Below are 22,455 nucleotides of genomic sequence, written 5' to 3'. Positions count from 1 at the left end.
ATTTGGTGTGATCGTATGCACTTGGTGCATTCGTACGTTGTTCATCTTGGTCAAGATTCCTCTTCAATGCGTATGTGGAATAGTGAAAGATTCCTTTTCGTATTGAGTATTTCTGTTCTGATCACTGCCGATCTAACCTTTTACACTGTCCTAATCTAATTTTTAAATTATGTCCTTTAATATTTTTATCCAAAATTACAGATATTAATATAAAAATAACTAAAGCTTTCATAAACCAATCATATCACATCAAATTTTTATAGAAAACAGTAAACAAACTAAAAATATAATTACATTTTTCCTACAAAATCATTTACTAATTTAATAAATCTTTAATTATATCAGTCTTAATTAATCCGTTTAGTCTCATGTGTAACATAGTAAACCACAAATAAATATATATCAATTTTAATATCAGCAATTTTTTTAGCTATGATAATCAATATTAGAATAGTTAGCAATACATTAAGTAATTTATGTGTTTGATAACAATTTTCCATTATTCAACAAAAAAGTTATTTTACTAGGCTCTGTAATTTTTTGATGTTGATTCTCATAAACAATTTTAATCATGTAAACATATTATCATCGACTATTTTTTAATGCATAACATTTTGAAGTTTTCAAGTCTAAACACTATGATTTCAAATTATTATAACTAAAAATGTTAGTATTATATTAAGTTAAAAACCTTATCAATTTTGTTAATTTATAAAAATTAAGAAAATAAACTTAAAATATGTCATTTTAAATCGGATGTCCCAATCGATGGCTTGGATGGCTTCCTTTCTGGGCCGGCCCTGGTTCTGATTCAAGGTGATGCATGCTTTGCAGAGTTATTAACTTTTTTACTAGATTCTGACCCGCCTTTCAAAGGGCGGGTATATTTTTTGTTTTTTATTTTTTTATTTGTGTTTTATTTATACTCATATTTACTATATTTAAAAATTATTAGTTAAAAGTTTTGATAATTATATTGAATTTGTGATGTTATATAACTATACACTTGTACACAATATTTTGAAACCGATCCGGATTTGCGATTAAACCGGTAAACCCGTGGATCTGGTATGTAATTTGGTTTGAGTTTAAGGAAAAACATCATTGTTTAATAATCTGGTAAAACCCACGAAACTCGGTAAAACCCACGGAAACCTGGTAAAACCCATGGAAATCCGCTAAAACTCAAAATTCGGTTACCAGTTGAACCACTGGTTAAACCAATACGTAATTTTTAATTATTAACTTTTTAGATTTTTAATTATATTATTAGAATATGTTTGTATTCTAATTAGGAAATTAGATTTTTGGTTTTTATATAAAAATATATATATATGATCTTGTGGATTATGAATCTATTGACAAATCTAATTGTTGTAATTTGGTATTAGTTTATTTTTGTTATCAATTATCAATTATAATTTTATGTTTTACTTTTAGATTATTTTAGATTTAAAATTTAATTTTATTATTTACAATAGACATTTAAATACTTAAAAAGTTATTAATATGTTGTAAAATTTAGTTCAAGCACATGAGCCTTTCATAGAAAACCTACCCGTATATATCCACTTTCTATATTTTATAAAATAGGAGTAAGGAAAAAATACATAAATACAGTATATTAGTCCATATCGTATATGTAGAAGGCGGTTATATTTTGATTCCTGAATATTTTTGGTTGTTAAATAAATACTATGATTTTGGAATTAGATATAGGATAATTAATAGGTGAAGTAAAAGAGTAAGGAAAATGAAACAAAAATATATATATTCGTACATTTATGTTGTAATATTTGTAGCCCTTAAAAATAGGACTTAGTGGTTATGGAGATTGACTATATATTAAGTTATGCAGTTTTCTTATTATTATTATACGGTTACTTTAGTTAGTTATATTTGGATGCCATTTTTTTAAATTGGACCTAACTCATATCAATTGGACATGTTGAAGAATTAATAGTATTGATGTGAAGACTGTAAGTTTGCATATATATACACACACGAAGGTTTTACACGAAGATCAGTTTTGATGTGGTTTATCTAAAATTTGTCTATTTAAGTTTCATGATACATCAAATGCATGTATATAATTTTTTCGTAGTCTAGTAATTACCTTGTTTTGTAGCTTTTATTTGTAATGGTGTTTTCTTTTAATGCATTGGCCCTCAACTAAGAAAAAGTGGTAGCGATTGTTATTTACTTACATACCTAATTAATTTCATTAAAAGTAATATGAACGTGTAATAATTAGAAGAGAAGATTTAATTAAGGAAATAGACCCACAATCTATGGCACGCCTCACGTACAAAAATCTATCATAAATATTCTACATGAGACGGCTATAGCCGCCTTTGTTAACTCATTCTTCAAGATTATTACTACTATCAATAATAATTATTGAATGAAATTTTTTAACCTTATAAACATTTATTTCTCAAAGATATATATGATTTGGTATTTCTACACATATTAAAAATATTAAGTTTTGATTATATATACTTTTTTTTTTTGGTTCCTACTGTTTTAAGTTAATATAAATTCAATATATACAATTATTATTTTAAAAGTTAAAAATACATGAAAATCTAAAATGTATTTTCTTTTTTTTTGTCAACCAAATGTATTTTCTATTTTTTTAATGAAATATATATAAACCTTAGTTTTTTTTTTTCACGTTGCTAGTATTTATGTACAAATAAAACAATAAATATATTTAAATAGAATGAGACAAGCGGGAATGACGACCCCGTGTTACTTCGCTTTCTTATTGCCAACATTCAAACATTTTTCAGAAGCTTCCAATTCTGTGTTTATTCTCTGTTCTACCTCGGAATGTATCTACCACGTATCGAAAGCAGCTTATTAATGTGCTACTACTCTAGCCACAGTCGTTTTTTTTTTGTTTTCTCACGATACGACCGAGGCTCTCATAACTCATAAATAGGATTATTTAATTTAATTATAGATCATCTGATTTTTTTTTATAAAAGAACTACATGGAGACGTAAGGGTATAAACGTCGTTGCGAAAGGTCATTGTTGCAGATGTTAGTGTCTGCCTGCCACTAGACCTTGTTGGGTCGGCCTTCGCCCAGACAGAGCTTTGTCCTTTTCTCTCTTTTTCTCCCTGGTCTTAAAATAGTTTTACTACTACTCATTATAAAAAAAAAGAAGTAAGAACTTGAACATATAAACGAAGTGATCCTTCTCTCTAGAACAAAAGCTCTAACTTCTCTCTATTCCTCCGCCGTGGTTCCTGTGATTCCGGCCGACGGGTGGGCTCCTACAGCCACCGTCGGTCCGGTTTGCTTTTTCTTTCATAGTTTCTCGCCTTGCATGTTCGGTTTTAAGGGGAAGAGGGATCGTCGGGTTCTTCTTCTCGGTGGTTTTTGACTCTGGGAGGTAGCGGTTCTGATAGCTCCACCGTCGCCGGCCGTGTTTCCGGGGGGTGAAGGTCTTATACACCTTACGTCGCCGGCTTTTGTTTTTTCTTAATCTATCCTATACGGTGTAGCTTCTAGGTGTGTTTCGGTCGTGCGGTTTGGTTCTGTCGGATGAGATTTCGAGTTGATCGATGTATGCTCTCCGACGGATTGAAGATGGTTTCGTGTGTGGTGGCTCGAGTTCCGGATGAGATCTCGACGTAGCGTCGATGATGCTCTCTGTTTGGACGGAGCGTGGGTGATGAAGTGTTCGCGGTGGCGATGCATGGGTCCTGGAGTGGTTCGGTGAGATGCTGGGTAGTTTTTCCGGCGTTTCTCGAGGTTGCTTTCGGTGGGGACTAAACGGTGACGATGACTTGACCAGATGACGCGTGTCCCTCGTTTGGTGAGGCGTCAACACGTGTCTCACGCTTACAAATCTCAATACGTGGTCGAGCGGCGTCCTTCGTTTAGGGATCAAGTCAAATAGGCTTCGGCCATATTTTTTCAGATGCCCAATTGTGTTTATGGGCTTTTAGTCTTGTAATCTCATGGTTGGGTTGTAATCCTTGTTGGGCTTAGGCCTTTATTAATATAAAATATTAGATGGCAAAAAAAAAAGAAATAATCGTAGTTGTTTTTGTGAAAAGAACAAGATTATTTTTGAAAAAGAGTAACACCAGGAAATAACTGTTTACTTGTGAAAAAGGGAAAATTTATTTTCATACTCGTACGGGAAGTTAAGATTAGATTTATTTTGGGGAAATATTAGATATGTTACAGATATGGTATGATAAGATTAATACTCCGTCTATGTTTTATACTTGATGTTTCGTTTTGATGAATAAAGATTAAGAAAACTAGATTTTTCTAAAAAGATATTTTGAAGTTATAATATTAAAATCAGTTAATTAATAAAAAAATACCGTATCTAATTGGTTGAACAGTTTCAAATAAAATTAAAGTAAACTTTAAAATCTCAAAAATTCATGTAATTTAAAACGAAATAATCCTTTTAAAACATCATTTATATCGAAATAGAAGGAGTAAAAGCCACGACTTTGCATATTGAATATAATACTATTAGCCTTTCCAGAAATATACATGTCAACCATGATACACCATCATATACCCATTATCTTGACGAACACTAAAGGATATACCATTAAAATACCCCCACGTCAATCGATTTTAACCAAAGGTGTAAGAGCATGGCATACTATATTGTCCTCTATAATTTAATAAAAAATAGAATAATTCTATTATAGAGTAGCTTTTATTCCAATAGTATACTCTATAATAGAGTTACTCTATAATAGTATACTCTATTATAGAGTAAGATATAGAAGAATTTCATTTTTCTATTTTAAATATAGAGTTAAAAAATGACATTTTTCTATACTTCATTTTATAATAAAGTTACTTTATTATAAAGTAAACTATTGGAGTAAAATTTACTTTATAGTAGAATTACTTAAATTTTATGTAAATTATAGAGGAAAAAATAGTGTGCCATTGGAGATGCTCTAAGTGTAACAATACCGCCTGAAACAGATGCTCTAAGTAGGCATGGGCATTTTACCCGGACCCGAGGACCCGACCCGGTACCGACCCGAAAATACCCGACCCGGAACCGACCCGAAAAATTATAAGTACTCATATGTGTCTTTTTATTTTGGACCCGCGGGTCTTGGATAAGACCCGGACCCGACCCGAGATCCGATCGGATACCCGAAATACCCGAGATTTATTTTATATATTAGGTATATTTGGGTGATTGGGTATATTTTTGGTATTTCTAATCTTTTTTTAAGTTTTAGGTTCGTATTTTCGGGTATAATTTCAAATTTTGAGTGTAATTTTAGATTTTCAGAAAATATAATTTGGGTATTCAGATATTTTTTGAGTTTTCAGGTCTGATTTTAGGTAAATATTCGGGTACTTTTACGGTTTTTTGGGTACTTTTCGAGTTTTCGGGTCCAGTTTGGGTATTTCGAGTTTTTTGGGGTTTATATAACCGAACCGACCCGGATCCGAACAACACCCGAATATTATATGTGTTTTACGGGTACTAAAATTCTAGACCCGAACCGACCCGGACCCGACAAGACCCGACCCGGAACTGACCTGAAAATTATAAATATCCATATGGATCTAATTTCCGAGGACCCGAAAGATCCGGACCCGATAAGACCCGATCCGAACCCGACCCGAAGACCCGGATGCCCAGGCTTAGCTCTAAGTGTAACAATACCGCCTGAAACTTTCCTCCACTAACCAAATATGTCAAAAATTACATAGATTTTTCACTAAGCAACTTACGCATTGAATGATGTGCATTGTAGATAACCCAAAAACTTGTTGCAGGATATGTAATAGAGTTCGAGGTCCATACTCCTCTATTAAATATTTCTAGGGTTTTTAATAAGAAAAGTAACGTTTATGTAGTTGATAAGACAAATGATTCAAAACCTTAGGTTGTGCTGTTTCACACGTATAGTCGTATACTGCATATATATTATAGTGGTTTAAAATTATATATATATATGTTGAAATATATAGTAGTATATCATATATTTTTGACATGACCGTCATTCTTTTTGTCGCGTTTAAAAATTATAGTGGTTGTTGCACACGAAAATTCACTTCGAGTTACTAAAACCCCTATAGATATTACTGAAATAGAGTTATCTTATCTGTCTCTAAAAAACTAATTGTTGAGTAGTTTTGAACCTTTTACAAACCTGCACGCCTACACGCAACACATTCCTACTTATATTCTTATCCAGGCTGGACATTTTATCCACTAAATCAATTCGATCCAAAAAATTTAGATATCTGTAAATTTTCGAATCAAAGCAAGTATTTAAAAAAATTCCATAAAAATTAAAGTAAATCACAAGTATTAAAATTTTGGGAAGTAAATATCCGATCCGATTCGGCAATATATAAATATATATCTCGATTATATTTAGATTTAAAATTATAGAATTATTATCCTAACATACGATTTAATAAATTATTTTCACATTATTACTTATATAAAACTATTACATAAAAGGAAGAGAAAAATTTATGATAATTATAACTTTTTCTTAAGTTTTGTGTTATTATAATTGTTAACTAAGTTTAAAAAAATTATAAAATACGTAGATTCACTACTTCTTTTAATTTATATTATGCAAAAAAATATATTACAAAAATAAATTTAAAATTTAAGATTATTTCTATTAAACAAAACATATGAGATAATTGTAATTATTCTTAAATATCCAAAATATTTATTTATTTTTTGGATGTCCGTTTTTCCGTATATCCGTATTTTTTTGAAGCAAAGCAAATCAGAAAGTTATATATCCATAACATATAAAGCAAATCATAAATATTTTCAAAACCCCGGGTATCCGATTCGCTGCCTATTCATATCTAATATTGCAATCAATAAGCAATATAACACTATGTGCTCCAAAAACAAAGCAATATAAATCTTATACGAATTCTCGGATGGATGTGTTCATGTTTCTGGATCTTTGGTAACGTTTTAAAATGGAAAACTATTTCAATCACATTTGGGCCTATATTATCCAAAATGTCCAGAATATTACATCTATTCAGCTGTGTTAAAGAACAGCCACATGCAAACCTAAATCATAGATTCAAATCAAAACTGGAGGGACTCCCCCCCCACCCCACCCCAGCCCATAAATGCTCCAAGTAAAATCCATGCTCCATCACTAAATATAATTGAATTATAACCACGCATGCATGCTTGATTTAGTTACACGTGAAGCAAACAATAAAATCTCAAATTAATTGAACATTACACCGCTTATTATTTACCTGCATATATAAAAATGAAACTGTTTTCTATCGACAAGACCAAAAAACAGTTAAATCACGACAAGATAAATACAATAGACAGTACAAAAGAAAGATCAAGAAGATGAGTTTTTGGGGAGATGTATTAAAGTTTGTCATACCGGCTGGGATTGCGATTATTGGATTAACATGTCTGTCATTAATCGCAGTTGGTACTTATGGAAACGTGCGAATAATACAATCTGCTAGTACAAAAGATACAAAATTCAATTTTATGGGTGATATTGTTAATGTCTTGTTTTGTGCATGTGGCTCCGTTTTCTTCCTCATTGTCGCCTACATCTGCTTCACACGAGCCTTTCTTCGTTTCAGACATTCGATGCAATCCCAGAATGAAATTACTCCTGCATAGTTTTTCTAAGTATTTCCAGTAACACATGGGTGTCAGTGTGTGTGTGTGTGTATATATATATATACTACATTATTTTAATACTACACCACATACCTACATTAACATTTGCTTTCAAAATAATGTAAGATGGGAAATGTTCCTGCTGACGCACCAACCGACTCATGTGTTATGTATGCCCGAACACACACAGACCCACACATATGTGTGTGTGTGTGTATATATAGATGCTAATATGACTGATATTTGAAAACTCAGTTTCTTTTTTTTTTTTTTTTTGACTAAGAAAACTCAGTTTCTTACACCACATATATATCTTTACAGAATTTAAAATATAATATTAGCTACCTTTATTAATTTATTTTCCTTTTTATTTGGTAGTTTTTGTTAATTAGATTCGAATTAATTTCCATTTTCCACTAACATATATAATAAAAATAAAAAATTATAATTTTTAAAAATAATATTTTAATAATATTTATATAATGTAATTTCATTAAAAAGGAATGTTACAAAAACTATCATGATATTAATAAAAATAATAAAATTTAAAACATATTATTTTATAGTACTATTTTATTAATTTTATACATATAAAATATCGATACCTCAAGACATATTAAAATAAAAATAAAATATTAATTAATTTTAAAAAGTTATAATTTTGTAAATATATACGCATGAGATACAAAATATTGTTTTATATTTATAATTTATGTAATTTTTAATCAATCCACATTTTAGTTTATTTTATATGTTTGATTCTCAAAAAAAATTATGTTATACAAAATGAAACTAAAATATATTTAATAGAACAACCAACCTAAATTTAAATATTTTTTTATCAAAATATTAATATATTTAAAGAAACAAATTATTATGGTTGAATTCAAAGAAAGAGACGCAATCTAATATACTCAAGTGATAAATAAACCAACTAGATGTTACATACATAAAATAACATGTCTAATCCCAAAATAATATTATTAAATAAATTTACATATAATTATTTTAACTGAAAGTAAAAAACTAATCAGTTATTATAATATATATTTTAAAAAATATTTATATTTGTGCATGAGCACGAAAAAACCATCTAACTATATTTAATTAGCAGATAAGAGTTCTGAGTGAATATCTGAATTATTTTACTAAAAAATAGAGAGACAAAATTATATTTTGTTGGTGAATTCTTTAACAAAGAAATATTATATTAATAACTTCATGCAAAACTAGGAAATATATCAAAAACTTGCAGATGAAAAAAAGTAAATATATACATCAGGAAAACAAGATTTAGCTTTGAAAAAACCATTTCCAAAATATCAAAATGATGTTCTAAGAAATTTGTGAAAACAGCTGAAACAGTTGAGAGTCTCGGTTATTACCTGTGTTATTCGGTTCTTTTCCAGCGTTGGAAGCCTAAAACCATCAACCATCAACTCATATGTGAAAAATTTGATTAAAAAAATAATTCTCATTTAAATCAAATAATAAAGTGAATAAGGTAATGTTATAACTGAAAAAAATTATAAGATGAATTTTGGATCATTGATTTATGGTTTATAATACTATTTAGAGAAAAAAATAAATATTTGGAATTTTTATTGTAAAAAATTAGAAAAGTATTAGCAAAATTTTAATAAAAAGAATGAAAGAATAAAGAAAAATAAGAAGGAACCGAAAAATATGTATAATATGTATAATATGTGGGAAAATTAATATGATAATTACATATATAATTCCACAAACATTTGTTATTACTAAATATTCATCAATTGTTTTATATAAAAATTATAAAAAATTTACGACATTTTATACATAATATATATTTTCATATGATATTTATATCCGCAGATTCGTGGACAACCACTTAGTTTTATGCTAAATAACTAACTTTTATAGAAATATACTGCATGCATAGAAGAAAGAAGCCTATATATCATTTTTTTATTTGGTTACTGGTTGGGGCTACTTTGATAATGTTATTATTTTCATGTGCAACTTAGTCAACTTATGTTACAATATTTATATTCATATTAATCTATACTATTAAAGCAGAATCCTTAATAGGATTCTACCCTTTATTTTATCAGATATTTACAATGTTGTGCCATCCATAAATTTTTGTTTCATATAATTAATTAATTAATATTCATAAGCAAAACATTTTTTTACGTGTGTATATTCTTTAATTACCTATGTTATAACTAATTACTGCATTATAAAGTCACATTTAGATCAACCATCGTTATGCTTTTTAAAAATTGAAACACTCATAATTTAATATAATATTTTTTATCTTTCATGTAGAACAATTAGTTATTATAGGCATAGTATGAAATAACATATTATTTTGTATACATATTATTTGACACTGTATCTACACGGATGTTAGATATTACTTTTAAATGAATTATATTTTCTTTCATTTAATTAGCTGAATTATTTAAAATGTAAGAAAATTATACTACTATGAAAATATACTTTCATGTATACATTCAGATTGTTTTTTTTTTTTTGATCAAATCATTCAGATTGTTTTTATATTAAACTTGGTCACAAAACATTTTGATCATTCAAAATAAAATAATTTAAAAGAGACTCCTACATATAAATTCTAAGATTGCATTTCAATAAAAGTATTTAAAATATTTTGTTTTAATATATATATATATATAAACTAAGTGAATTCATGATTTAAAAGGTACAAGACAGATTGAAACAACATTTTAATACAACTTTTATCACAAATATATATATATATATATATATACATATATATATATATATATATATATATATATATATATATATGTATATATAAATAAAAGTATAAGAATAAACTAAAATCAATGCAAAACATTTTAAATAAATAAATACTTATAATACAGTTTTGAATAATTTTATAAATTTTAGTTCACCTAAGAAAAACAAGCATAATAAATTGTACAAATATTTTACAACTAAATAAAAACCTAAAATAAATAAATTATAACTTTTTACATGAAAATATTTAAACTAAAAATTAATCCCGCGCTTTTAAAGCACGGATCAAAATCTAGTCTATGCTATTAAAAAATAAACATTTTTAAAAAATTTACTTATACAAAGTTACTGCTTTTTCATTAAGTGATAGTATCTTGGTTTTACTTTAAATTTCTCTAACTGCAGAATAGTACTAATACTCTTACCGTTTCATATACATTTAATAGTGTAACACGTTAATTAAATACTTTTGAAAATATGTTCACATGGTATCAATGACTTCTGTTCCCGTAAGTAAAAAAAGTCAACCTATTCACCATTATATTATTTATACTACATAACCAAAGTTTTTTTTTGTAACAACAAAAAAAAAACTTTGGTTATGTAGTATAAATAATTAATGGTGAATAGGTAGACTTTTTTGATTAGCTTAGAGGAATAGATAATTTTTTGATTAGGTTTAGTGCCTACATGGAGTAGCTTAGAGGAATAGATAATTTTTTCCTCTGTTGGTTTGTACATAAACATTCTTTTTCATGATGATCAATAAATTTAAAATTTCATCAAAAAAAAAGTTTATAATTACATTTTTGATTTTTCAACACATATACTCTCGTTCTCTTTCTGTTGACACAAAATTTTCAGCAAAAAATATCCACATGAACTACTGCTCACGAATAAATATTTATGCCACATTGTATCTATATTAATAAATCATTGAAGTTTGATGCTACAACATAAAAATTTATAGGAGACTAACCCGGTACTTTAACATAAAAATTTATACGACTTCAAATGATAAAGGTGCATGATTCTTTTTTTTTTTTATAAGGTGCATGATTCTTATAATGCATGATTTACTTAGTACTTCGAAAATGTTATCAACATATTATAATTCCCTAGGCTGCACGAAACTATATACTCTATATAATGTCAAACTTACACATATCTATACTTTGTGAATTTTGGATATTTATTACTCCCTTTGTTTTTTAAAGATACATATTCTACACTTTTCACATATATTAAGAAATCACATTAAAAATGCATTGATTTTTGTGAATAACAATTTTCCATAATCTTTAACCAATAAAAATCCAATAAACACAATTAATTTTCTTGAAGTTAACAGATTTCATTAAATAATACATTGAAAAAGTAAAAAATGTATCTTTTTAAAACAATTTTTTTTCCTAGAACATGGATCTTTAAAAAACAGAGGGAATATAATTTAAAAATGTAAATTTGGCAACATTTAATATATTTCCTATTTTCTCAACCTAACAACTCTAAAATATTCTTATAATTTTATGCCGTTTTATTCATTAAAAATATCTAAGTCAAATAATTTGTTCAAAATATTCAAGTATTATAATAAATCATTTTCTAGATTTTGCATAAGATACTTACCAACAATTGTAAAATACGAAAAATTCTTCATCGAAGGTGATACTATATTTACATTCAAATATATTGACTCAGTTATAACAAATAGATGCATAAATTAATTTATGAAATTTGAAAAAAATATTTGATTGGCAGCGATTTATTAAGAATTGTACATCAAATTTATTTTTAAAATGTATTAAGAAGAATTCATAAATAAACAAAGATCTCAGTTTTGTTTTATGGCATATATACTTAAGGAAAACTTTCCTATTATATAGGTAACAATTAATCATTTAAGGGCCATTTTAAATGAATATATATTTAGCAATTTGAAAGCCTTTAACTATCTTAACTTATATTAAATGAAATAGTTATAAATAAAATTATATTTAATTTAGGTGATCAGTAATTATACTTTTAATGAAATACTAATTTTTTTCAAATATGCTATTACTATTTCTAAGAGAACTAAACACTCATTGACGGCAAAACATCCATCAAGTTTTTTACTTTTTCGGGTTATATAACTAAAACTATATACTTCCTCCGTTTCTTAAAGAGTGTCGTTGTGACATTTTTCACACAGATTAAGAAAGTTGTTGAAATATATGTAAATTGTAATTAATTATACCTCTTTGACCAATAGTATTTTAGATAAATAAAATTATTTATAAAATCAATGCAGTTTGCAATTAATTTTCAGCTGAAAGTTAGTATAATTTACATTGGAATTGTAAAGTGACACTCTTTGTGTAACAAAAAAATGAGTTTAGAATGACACTTATTATAAAACAGAGGGAGTATTTAACACTACAAATTAAATCGGGTTTATGAATATAATCACCAACTAATTATTTTTGCAGTTTGTTTTTTTAAAAGAAGCAAATAAGGCTTATGGACGTACAAATCAAATCGGCCTTATGGGTTTAATCCCCATACATTTTAACCAATGGATATTTATGCAAATTATAATGGTATGGATCCCAATTTTCAAAAAAAGAAAAAAATACACGATTACATACAATTTCTATGGTATGTATGATTACCATTGATTTTTTTGTTGTTACCTTAATTTACACGTACTTTTAATTTAATTTCAAGAAAATTTAAACCAAGAGAATATCCTATACCATATATCATTTTTATGTATAATATTATTTAACGATCAAAAATAAATGTGTACACATAAATTTTAAAAGTATTATTTAGTATGTCATTTATGCATAAAATTGATATGCCAAGTAAAAGCGTTTAAAATTAATTTAAAATTATCATAGAATTAAATTAATCTGAAAATAAAAATATAAACTTAATAACGAAAATAAATTAATAGTATCATATCAATAAGTTTTTATATTATAATTTTTATCTGAATGACATAATAAAAATTTCATCAAAAGTTTAAAGAATCACAAGTTTATAAAATATCAAAAAGTATATGAACAATTTAATAATAAAAAAACAAAAATATAATCAGATATTTTGCATTTTTTTCAGATCTCGGGTTAATAGTGAGTTTCTGGGTTTATATCTGGTTCTATTGAGATTTTAATTAACGAATTTTTCAATAAATCCGAACCGGATTATATACAAGGTACCTAGTCTATCGGTTCAACAACTGATCTGGATCGGATATAAAAACATTTTTTAAAACTCAAAATTATTATAGAACAACTTTTAAATTATTTATTATCTAATAAATGAAAAAATAAAATGGACATCACATGGTGCAATTCACAATCAATCACAACTGAGATCCGGTTCAATGTGTCAATCAAATTCAGTACATTACCAGCAATTTTTTAGTTAACATCAGAGTGTTGTAAGAATAGAAACTCAGATTTAGTTCACAAATCAGTAATCTTTAAGTTGATACTTTCTCTTTGCCGTTCTTGGAGTCTCCTCTAACTTTCTTGGACCTGAAGATACACCAAAGAGAAAGCTAAACTCATCAGACACTATAACAAGATACAAAGAGTTGAAACTGAAATTGAAGAGAGATACTTACTAAACAGCACCTTCTTCAGGGAGATTTCTGCTGTAAAATGGAAGCTCTAAGAGAAACACTGCCTTGCACCATCCTGGTAAGTTCCCATACACTCCTCTTGGTAAAGGAATCAGAGGACTACAATATCGAATTGAAGATAGAAACAAGTTAGCTATTTATATATAACACATCGTGAAGGTTTATTAAACTTTTTCAGTAACAAGTTCATATCGTTAAACCTTGTTTTCTTCTTATAGAATCGGTAATCTCCCAAATTGCCATACTTCTTGTCAGACGATGCCTGTTTATATTGAAATCAGCCATATGTGATTCATAAAATGTGCTGAAGTATAGAAAGTTAGTGACAGAACCTCAAGTAATGGTATGCCGCTGACGAATAGAAGCAGGACAGTGAGAAAGAGTGGTCCGAATATGACAAGATACTCTACACCTTCAAGAACAGGTGATGCAGCCACAAAGATTCCCCACCACAGTAATATCTGATGAAATATCCCACTAATACAGTCATTTACCAATTTATACAACAAAAAACTCAAAGATTTGTTATTATATATGGAAAAACCAACCTCACCAAAGTAGTTTGGATGTCTTGAATACTTCCACACGCCAGCATCACACCATTTTCCTCTGTTCTCTGGAGAGTTTTTAAAAGAGAGTTTCTGTTGATCAGCTGCAGCTTCAATCAAGAAACCGAAAACCCACATCGTCCAACCGATTACATCTGCGGGTTTAAGAGATCCTCCACCATCACTTGCGGCGTTAACAACAGTTACAGGTAAGCTCACCGTCCAAACCCACACGGCCTACAATGTTAAAAAAAAACTAGAAGTTAAGTAGTTTGACAGCACAAGCATCAAATACCAAAAGCAAAAAAGTTTACCTGGAGAGTCCAGAAAACTATTAATTTCACCAAATTTCCACGCATTTCATCAAAGCGTCGATCTTCCCCCCATTGTAAGATCCTAAAATTGACAAGTAATGCCATGTTAGTATGATCATAGATGCAATGAAATATTTTGTTTCTTGGTAGAGACCTCATTAGAAGAAATATCCCCAGGCGAAGTCCCCATACCACAACAAGCAATGTCAAGACAATCTGTGAGGAGAAAATAATTTAAGTGAGCACAGAAGGAAAACAAAACACATGTAAGAAAAACAGAGAGGAAGAAAAAAAAAAGACAAGAAGAGCTGAGACTTACCTGGCGAAAATGCCAAGTGGCTTTAAGAATAAGAGTCAAGAGAGCAATTATAACAAAGTTTGTGCTTCCTGAACATACATAGTTTAAGACGAAAACAAAACCTTGAGTCCTACGCGAACAAATACTTAAAGGACAAGAAACCTCTCTTATATTAGAAAAGTGAGGAAACTGAAGCAGGTTGTACCTGCAAAATCAGTGACTTGATCGATTTTGAAAAGAGCGGTGATTACGAAGAATATAAACTGGTAAGCCACCTGCAAAAAACCATGGCAAAGAGAAACAAGACAAGAACTCATCAGTAAGAAAAAAACAGATCGGATATGAATAAAGACAACCAAAAACATTATTTTCCAAGAAAAAGAGAAACCAAGATTGAACATGACAGAGAACTTACAGTAACAATGGCAGTGAGAGCCAGAAAGTGGGAATCGAGAACCGTTCCCATTCTACCCAACGGAAAAAAACAGAGTATTTTCCCGGAAATAATGGAACAAATAAAAATGGTGAAACAATGCGTGTTATTTTTCTTATTTGTTTCCGTTTATCAGAAAATCAAGAAAAAAAAAAGATTACGCAAACTTAAGAATAGTCGCCCTTTTAAACGTTCTTGTATGGCTGAGAGATTAAGATAGAGTTATGTGGATGCAAACTAAACACCGTGCCGCTTTACTTGGTACACCCAAAAAGATATTAAGAAAATGTTGAATAATACATGATTATAAGATACTTGGCGTATACTCTTCAATTTCGGCATTCGCCTTGAAAATCAAATATCTTATATATTAAAAGAGAAGTCATGACTTCTCATTGATGTGTGATATTTTAAAAAATGAACTACTTACTAGACTTGGTCACATAACATTTATCAATCATTAATATATTTTAATATCAACTGATCATGGATTATTAAATGTAAAAACATACACGTTTTCTATTATATGTTATCCAAATCAAAATGAACTATTATCATCATCACATATATAATACATGAATGACAAACAAAAACTAAAACATATAACGATAAATCAATATTTGAACGTAATAACATGAATCAATCGAAGTTTTTTCTTTGAAAGACATTGATCTATAACATATGAAACATTCAACAGTGCTATTGTTACTCAATATCGTTAATCAATGGTTTCTCAATGAAAAGGATTAGTGATGATCTATAACTCCATGTATATTCTGATAATGAAGTTCGTGACAAGGTTTGAGAATGACAGAGTTCTTCTCATGTTATAATCAACTCAGAGTTCATTCTTTGTATTCTGCAGTCAATGAAACAAAAGACAATATTTATGAAAAGGCCGCTTTATACAATTATGTCTATAGTTGTTGTCCAATCTTTTAATGAAGATTAATTGATCATAAGCTCTGAATATATGTTCATAAATTACTGGTGAAATTGATCGACTTGGAGAAGATGAAGTTATGTCATTTTTACGTCATTAAAATTTAAATTATATTATTAAACAATACCATCACTATATTTTCGTGATTTTATAGTAGATAGGATATTCAGATATGACCAGTGTTTTTATCATTTAGTTTAATCGATTGTATTTCATGATTTTATTTTCGGTTTGGTCTATAACTTTTTATTTCAAAAATGAATTTTCGTTTGGGTAAAAACATTTGTCGAAATAAAGAAATAACTATTTCTTGATAACCAAGCATAATCATAAATTCAAAGATCTTCTGATTCCTTTCAACTAATCCACGCAAAATCAAAGGTATCTAAACAGTATTTTCCAAAAATATTGTTTATGTTTTATAGCTTTCCGTTAACTACTCACCTAAATTACTGCATATTTCCATAACAACTACAAACAGAATTTCATATCTTTTATTCCATATCGAAATCCACAATAAATGAGAGATATTAACAACCGAATCATAATTAATCCATAAATCCAAGGTATTAATAATAGATCTCAAAGAATATACTCTCTTCAATACCCTAAAACTTAAGCAACTATATATATACCGATGTTAATACACTATTTTCTACATCACCTAAAAGTTTCTTCAACCATGTCTACAAATAAGACTGCTTCTATGCTTACCGCCATCAAGCCCTACAAAAATACTAAATTTTTAATTAGTTACTTTATAATTATAATAAATTGTTACATTACTAAACCACATTTCAAAAGTTAATGAGCTTAATAGTCAAAAACTAATGTCAACAAACAAAAATACATAAAAGAACATATAAATATACATGTTACATTTGACCTGTGTTTTTTTGATGAAAACAATGACATGAAATCACATACTTATGTAGAAAAAAAAAATATATACACATCAGAAAATATATGACTATAATAAAAAAAAAAAAATTTGGGAAAAAAATTAAAATTCACACCCGCGCGGTTGCGCGGGTCAAAATCTAGTTTGGTATTGTTAAATTAGATAAGAAATCAACAATCTTAAAAATCAAACATTTGGTATTGTCAAATTGGATAACAAATCGACAAATTTTATTACTTCCAAATATAAGTTAAATATCAAACATGTATATATATTTTAATACCTGTCATGTCACTTGACTTGTTACTTATTATTTGTTACTTGTTTTAGAATATACATAAAAATATCTTATTTTTATTCACATTATAACATAAATCAGAAAAAAATATATTAGGTTTGACAAAAGAAAACCCATTAATAAAAATAGGAAAAAGTAGATAACAAATATACTTATTTTGGTATGTGATCGTATTTGATTTTAATTATTTGCAAAATAATAAGTATTTTAGTGGTAAGTGGTAACTGATTTTAGCAAATACAAGTCAGATCAAGTAATTTGAAGGTATTGATTTTTTTCGAATACTTTATATAGCAGTACTTGTTTTATACTCATCAAAGTCAAATCTCAAATTAGATCTAGTTGAAGGTCCAAACCAAATAACAAGCGTTCTGAAAGTTGATTTTTTCGAATACTAGTTGACTACTTGTTCTGAAAGTTATCAAGTATTTGGCTTGTGTATATCCGTAATGTTGATATACTTGATCTTGGTCGGCGACAAAGATGCTTCCAACCCAAAAGTTAAAGGATACTTTCTTACATATTATATGTTCATGTAACTATTGAATCCGTCTATAGCAAAAAAAATATTCACGAAAAAGATATGCTAGATTATTTTACAGATTCTCTCCACATTGCACACAAGAAGTGTTGTGGAATTTTAATACGCTGATCTCTCATCTTGGAAACAATGGACTGTATCAACCTCAATGGTGTAAATGTGTAATCAAGTGTAGCAGATGGAGGAATCTGCAAACCCAGTCCGAATTTTACATTTTAATTTCCAAACCCTAGGGACGGTGGAATGTCACGTTAAGTTTACCTCCAGCTTCCATTGAGCTCAGTACATACTCTCTGCTTTTGCTATATGGTCTTGGGTCCATTACCATCGCAAGTGATTTGAGATTCCAAATGTATCGAGAAACACTTGTTCTGTTCCATGAACTAGTCCCTTTATATCAAACACTACCAAGTATCCTGAGCTTGGATTATCTCCGCTTTCTACTTGTAAATCATAACACCTGTCACGGTTCAAATTCCGTAGACAAGTAGCTTGCTTGGTAAGACGGTCTTCTTGTCACTTTATAATAAGTATATCTGAGTAATGGCATAGTAACCTTATCTTATTTATGTGATGCATGAATCTGGTTCTCACTCTCTACATAATACTTGGGCTTCTCTCTGTTCCGTTACGAAGTTGTTCAAGCAAAGGTTTGGCTCTCACTCTCACTCAGGATTTGGTTTTACAAGAAATCATTATTTATAAAAGCAAACCATACCCAAAAAGATATATATATACCAAGGACCAAACCACGTGACCCATACACCTGCACCAAATCTAACGGCTTATGGCGCGGATCGGAGGTACAAAGGAACCCAATTCGTAGGGTCAGGATCCGAGCTCCAGACAGAGAAGGCGCTTGTACATCGCATCCACTGGTTGGTTAAGTTCGGGAAGTGTCGGTCTATTACATCCTTCAAAGTCTCTGTTGTATTAACCCACTCTAGTCCTTCTTTAGTATACGTCTTCTCGTTGAAATTGGTCGTGAAAAAGCGATCTGCTTCTAACCTCCTAATTAATATTCAAGATAAGTAAGTTTGTTTCCTTGTGACGCAAGAAAAGTCTCTGTTTTTTTTTAAAGCCTATGTTTTAGGTAAATGTAGTGACCTGGAAGCAATGAGGAGGAAGATGAAGAAAGCAGTTTCACTAATGGCGAATCCTTTGATCTTCTTCTCTGCGTGCAACCCCACGTTTACATCAAGCTTGTCTATATCATCTTCATACACTTCCTTTAAAGCATCGATAGCTTCTTCATCATCTGTTTGATCTTCCCATTTTTTGATAGGACTCATCAGCAGATTCTTTCTGAATTCATTGTATCGAGGAACTCCTCTCTCCCGATCCCTATAAACTGTTGAAAAGATTCAAATCAAGTCAATAAGTATAGAAGAACAAAGAAGAAGCACTGATTGATTTGACTTACTCTCCAAGGCAGCCATATCTATAGGGTTAGGTCTATCTTCTCCATCGATATCTTGAGCCACAAGGTTTCTCATCCAGTTAGGGTAATTCCATAATGTCAACGCACCACAAGATTGGTGTCCCATTGAAACTAGTAACTGCTCAAACCCGATCCTAGAATCAGTTTTTCCTCCTTCCTTCCCGATTAGTTCTGTCATCGGTACCCTGTTAAAAACATCTTTCTAGGTTAACAAAAACCGCACTCGGATCCGACAATGTACCAAACATATTATGTGTCTTACTCTCGTTCTATTGCAGGGTTTTCTTTGTCTACATTATCAGGTTTCATATCTCGGAGAAGAAGTGTGTCTGGTAGTAGACAATGCATTCTGTAGACACTAACGAACTCTTCGGTCAACGAATAAGGAACTTCATGATCTCTAGGTTTCTTTAGACCAACTAATCCGCTAAGTATCGGTCCAAATCTTGCACCAATCTTGTCTTTCATTTTCTTCCCTAAAAATCCATACCAATTGATCCTCATTCCTGCAGTAAGTGTGTCTGTCTTCAGTAGTTCTACTGTCCAATCAATTGTGTGAATCTTAGCGATAACCGCTGCTGTCACCAATCTTGCAGTCCTGTAGAGTTTCTCATCATCAAAATCTGGATACCGTTCCTGAAAAAAGAGAGCTAAACTAGTCTGATTATGTATATAGAGATTCCTTGCGCCACAAGAAAGACGAAACCTATCTTACTTTGAGCATTTCACAGGCGGAGTTGTGTTCTTTAACAAAGAGGGCTTGCAATAGAGAGAAACCAGACCAGCTGTTTCTTATATCACCGGAGATTGGAACACCTCTGTCGTCTCGCTCCAACAAACCATCGCCGGAGATTCTTAGCTTCCCATCCTTGAAAACCCTAACTCTTTTCATTCCAGCCTCATCATTTCCATATATTACACTCCCGTCCCTGTTTCCAAATTTTCCATTAACATTAAGCAGTTATTAAGCACAGATTTGATAACAATTACGCACCACCATGGGGTTCTAGTGTTGACAGCACCAGATTTGTGGTGATCACCGGAGAGAACTTTCTTTGTTTTGAAGAACTTAAATGATTTCAATGGACATCCCTTTGCTACTTCTTCTGGAGCTTCAAGCTCGATCTAGTTGAGGTTTTAAAATGGTAATTGATATAAAGTTGAGGTCAATAATTTTAAATGCTGAATAATTGAAGGGTTTGTATTCAAAAGTATACAAACCTGGTTGGTGTCTTCTAAATGATCAACCCAGTCATGGATCATGAACTGAATCCAAGAACAAGCTATCACGTTGAATTGGTCTCCATTGTCTATGAATCTTTTTCTCGCTAACAATTTTGTAGCCACCACACTTGGATGTGGGTCCAAAATCTGTAACAGTCAAACCATTATAAGTTATAGTAATATAAAATAATTAATGATTGTTCAAGAAATGATCAGCCGTTTTGCCTGTATACAGAATAATGTTTCTTTAACCGAATTTTAAATAAGGAAAAATGTAATATAATTTCATAGATGAATATCTACTAACCATGCCAAAAAAGCACATTCATATCAAACAAAAACTTTATAGCATGTGAGAAAGTTACATAAAGTTAAAGCAAAAGAAGATCATACATCATGATTTCAACAACTAGTGAGTACAGATAAGAACAGGAAGTGTGTCAGTGTGTCACAAAGTTGGTCCTATCGTTTCGTCATGCTACTATCAATTCGGTATTTATAATAGATGTACAATATTTACTACACAAAATTAATTTTAAACTAGGCAATGTGCATGGTATGTAAATTAAGTTGTGAATATAAATAAATGAAAAATCTTACGGCGTACTGAGAAGTACATGGAGGCATATTCCGGCCAATAAATGTGCCTTGGCTACCGATAGAGTCATCCGAGGGGTGGTTGCACTTGCCATTAGCCGTGCGATAAGAAATCTCAGCTGTGTCGTAACCCTGACCGTTTATTCCACCGACATGTATCAGATTGTAACGTTGATGTAGATGTCTTCGTATCCCCAAGTAAGCTACTCCCAATAGCACTGGAAATCTATGCCATAATCCTAACTTGTCTACTAGGTGCACAATCTATATGGTAATTAAAAGAATAAATATACTAATTAATCATAATAAAAAAATCAATCGTCAAATAGTTGTGATTATTAATTTGATAATTATCCTAGAAGATGAATCATTGTCGTTTATATAAATAGACAGAGAGGTGTATACTTACGTTGAACAGAAAGGAATCAAAGAAAGACATCTTGGAAACAACATGCTGAAGCTCAGGATGAAGAAACCAGGATGAAGATAGAGAGAAGCCCATTTTTTGGCCTCTCAAATTTTTTTTATGGGTTTGGATTATTTGTTTTGCTTTGTGCTTTAAATGATAGTCACACAATTGTAATGGTTGAATTCGCACGATCACTCGCAATGTATTTATATAGACCCACACGCATACTCGTTTACATATATATACATGTATGTAGAATGAATTGGTATCATTTTCTGTTAAATAATTAGATTAAATAAGTCGATGAGTCTTAGACGAGCATTGCATTGACTAGGAGAGTGACTAACTAGAGATATCTAATTAAACATTTTACTATACTAAATTTGACTACTGGAATTATTTAAACAAAGAGAATGAATATACTATCTACACATAAATGGTTTAAACAGTATA

At 29.8% G+C, this 22,455-nt stretch overlaps 2 protein-coding genes across 3 annotated transcripts; both read right to left on the bottom strand.

Moving 5' to 3' along the window:
* Positions 1–13,754: 13,754 nt before the first annotated feature.
* LOC108839893 (uncharacterized) lies at positions 13,755–15,855 on the bottom strand. 2 transcript variants are annotated; one of them, XM_018612671.2, is made up of 10 exons: positions 15,631–15,855; positions 15,421–15,490; positions 15,237–15,304; positions 15,072–15,133; positions 14,918–14,999; positions 14,604–14,840; positions 14,388–14,516; positions 14,256–14,317; positions 14,048–14,154; positions 13,755–13,948 (listed from the first exon to the last, which is right to left on the bottom strand). In XM_018612671.2, exons 1-10 carry the CDS (start codon positions 15,679–15,681, stop codon positions 13,884–13,886), a joined length of 933 nt encoding a protein of 310 aa, XP_018468173.1. In that variant the 5' UTR covers positions 15,682–15,855; the 3' UTR covers positions 13,755–13,883. The 2 variants fall into 2 exon arrangements, with proteins under 2 accessions (XP_018468173.1, XP_018468174.1); XM_018612672.2 differs by having other exon boundaries at positions 14,038–14,154; positions 15,631–15,850.
* Positions 15,856–18,868: 3,013 nt separating this feature from the next.
* On the bottom strand, positions 18,869–22,187 carry LOC108818535 (alpha-dioxygenase 2). Its single transcript, XM_018591532.2, has 9 exons — positions 22,003–22,187; positions 21,597–21,857; positions 20,994–21,143; positions 20,767–20,897; positions 20,488–20,701; positions 20,035–20,408; positions 19,755–19,957; positions 19,439–19,682; positions 18,869–19,342 (listed from the first exon to the last, which is right to left on the bottom strand). The coding sequence occupies exons 1-9, from the start codon at positions 22,093–22,095 to the stop codon at positions 19,117–19,119; spliced, it is 1,896 nt and encodes a 631-aa protein (XP_018447034.2). The 5' UTR covers positions 22,096–22,187; the 3' UTR covers positions 18,869–19,116.
* Between the last annotated feature and the right edge of the window lie 268 nt (positions 22,188–22,455).

This window comes from Raphanus sativus, chromosome 2, assembly GCF_000801105.2.
Source record: "Raphanus sativus cultivar WK10039 chromosome 2, ASM80110v3, whole genome shotgun sequence".
In the NCBI taxonomy this organism is placed as follows: Eukaryota; Viridiplantae; Streptophyta; class Magnoliopsida; order Brassicales; family Brassicaceae; genus Raphanus; species Raphanus sativus.
This window is presented reverse-complemented; position numbering and strand designations above follow the sequence as displayed.

Excerpts from the sequence above, each read along its gene's own strand:
- LOC108839893 (XM_018612671.2), bottom strand. The coding sequence starts at position 15,681 with ATGGGAACGGTTCTCGATTCCCACTTTCTGGCTCTCACTGCCATTGTT. Across the intron at positions 15,000-15,071 it reads GGGATATTTCTTCTAATGAG|GATCTTACAATGGGGGGAAG; the intron begins GTCTCTACCAAG and ends TGTCAATTTTAG. Across the intron at positions 14,517-14,603 it reads ATCCAAACTACTTTGGTGAG|ATATTACTGTGGTGGGGAAT; the intron begins GTTGGTTTTTCC and ends ATATTTCATCAG.
- LOC108818535 (XM_018591532.2), bottom strand. The coding sequence starts at position 22,095 with ATGGGCTTCTCTCTATCTTCATCCTGGTTTCTTCATCCTGAGCTTCAG. Across the intron at positions 19,958-20,034 it reads AACCCTGCAATAGAACGAGA|GGTACCGATGACAGAACTAA; the intron begins GTAAGACACATA and ends TGTTTTTAACAG. Across the intron at positions 19,343-19,438 it reads TTCCTCCTCATTGCTTCCAG|GAGGTTAGAAGCAGATCGCT; the intron begins GTCACTACATTT and ends AATATTAATTAG.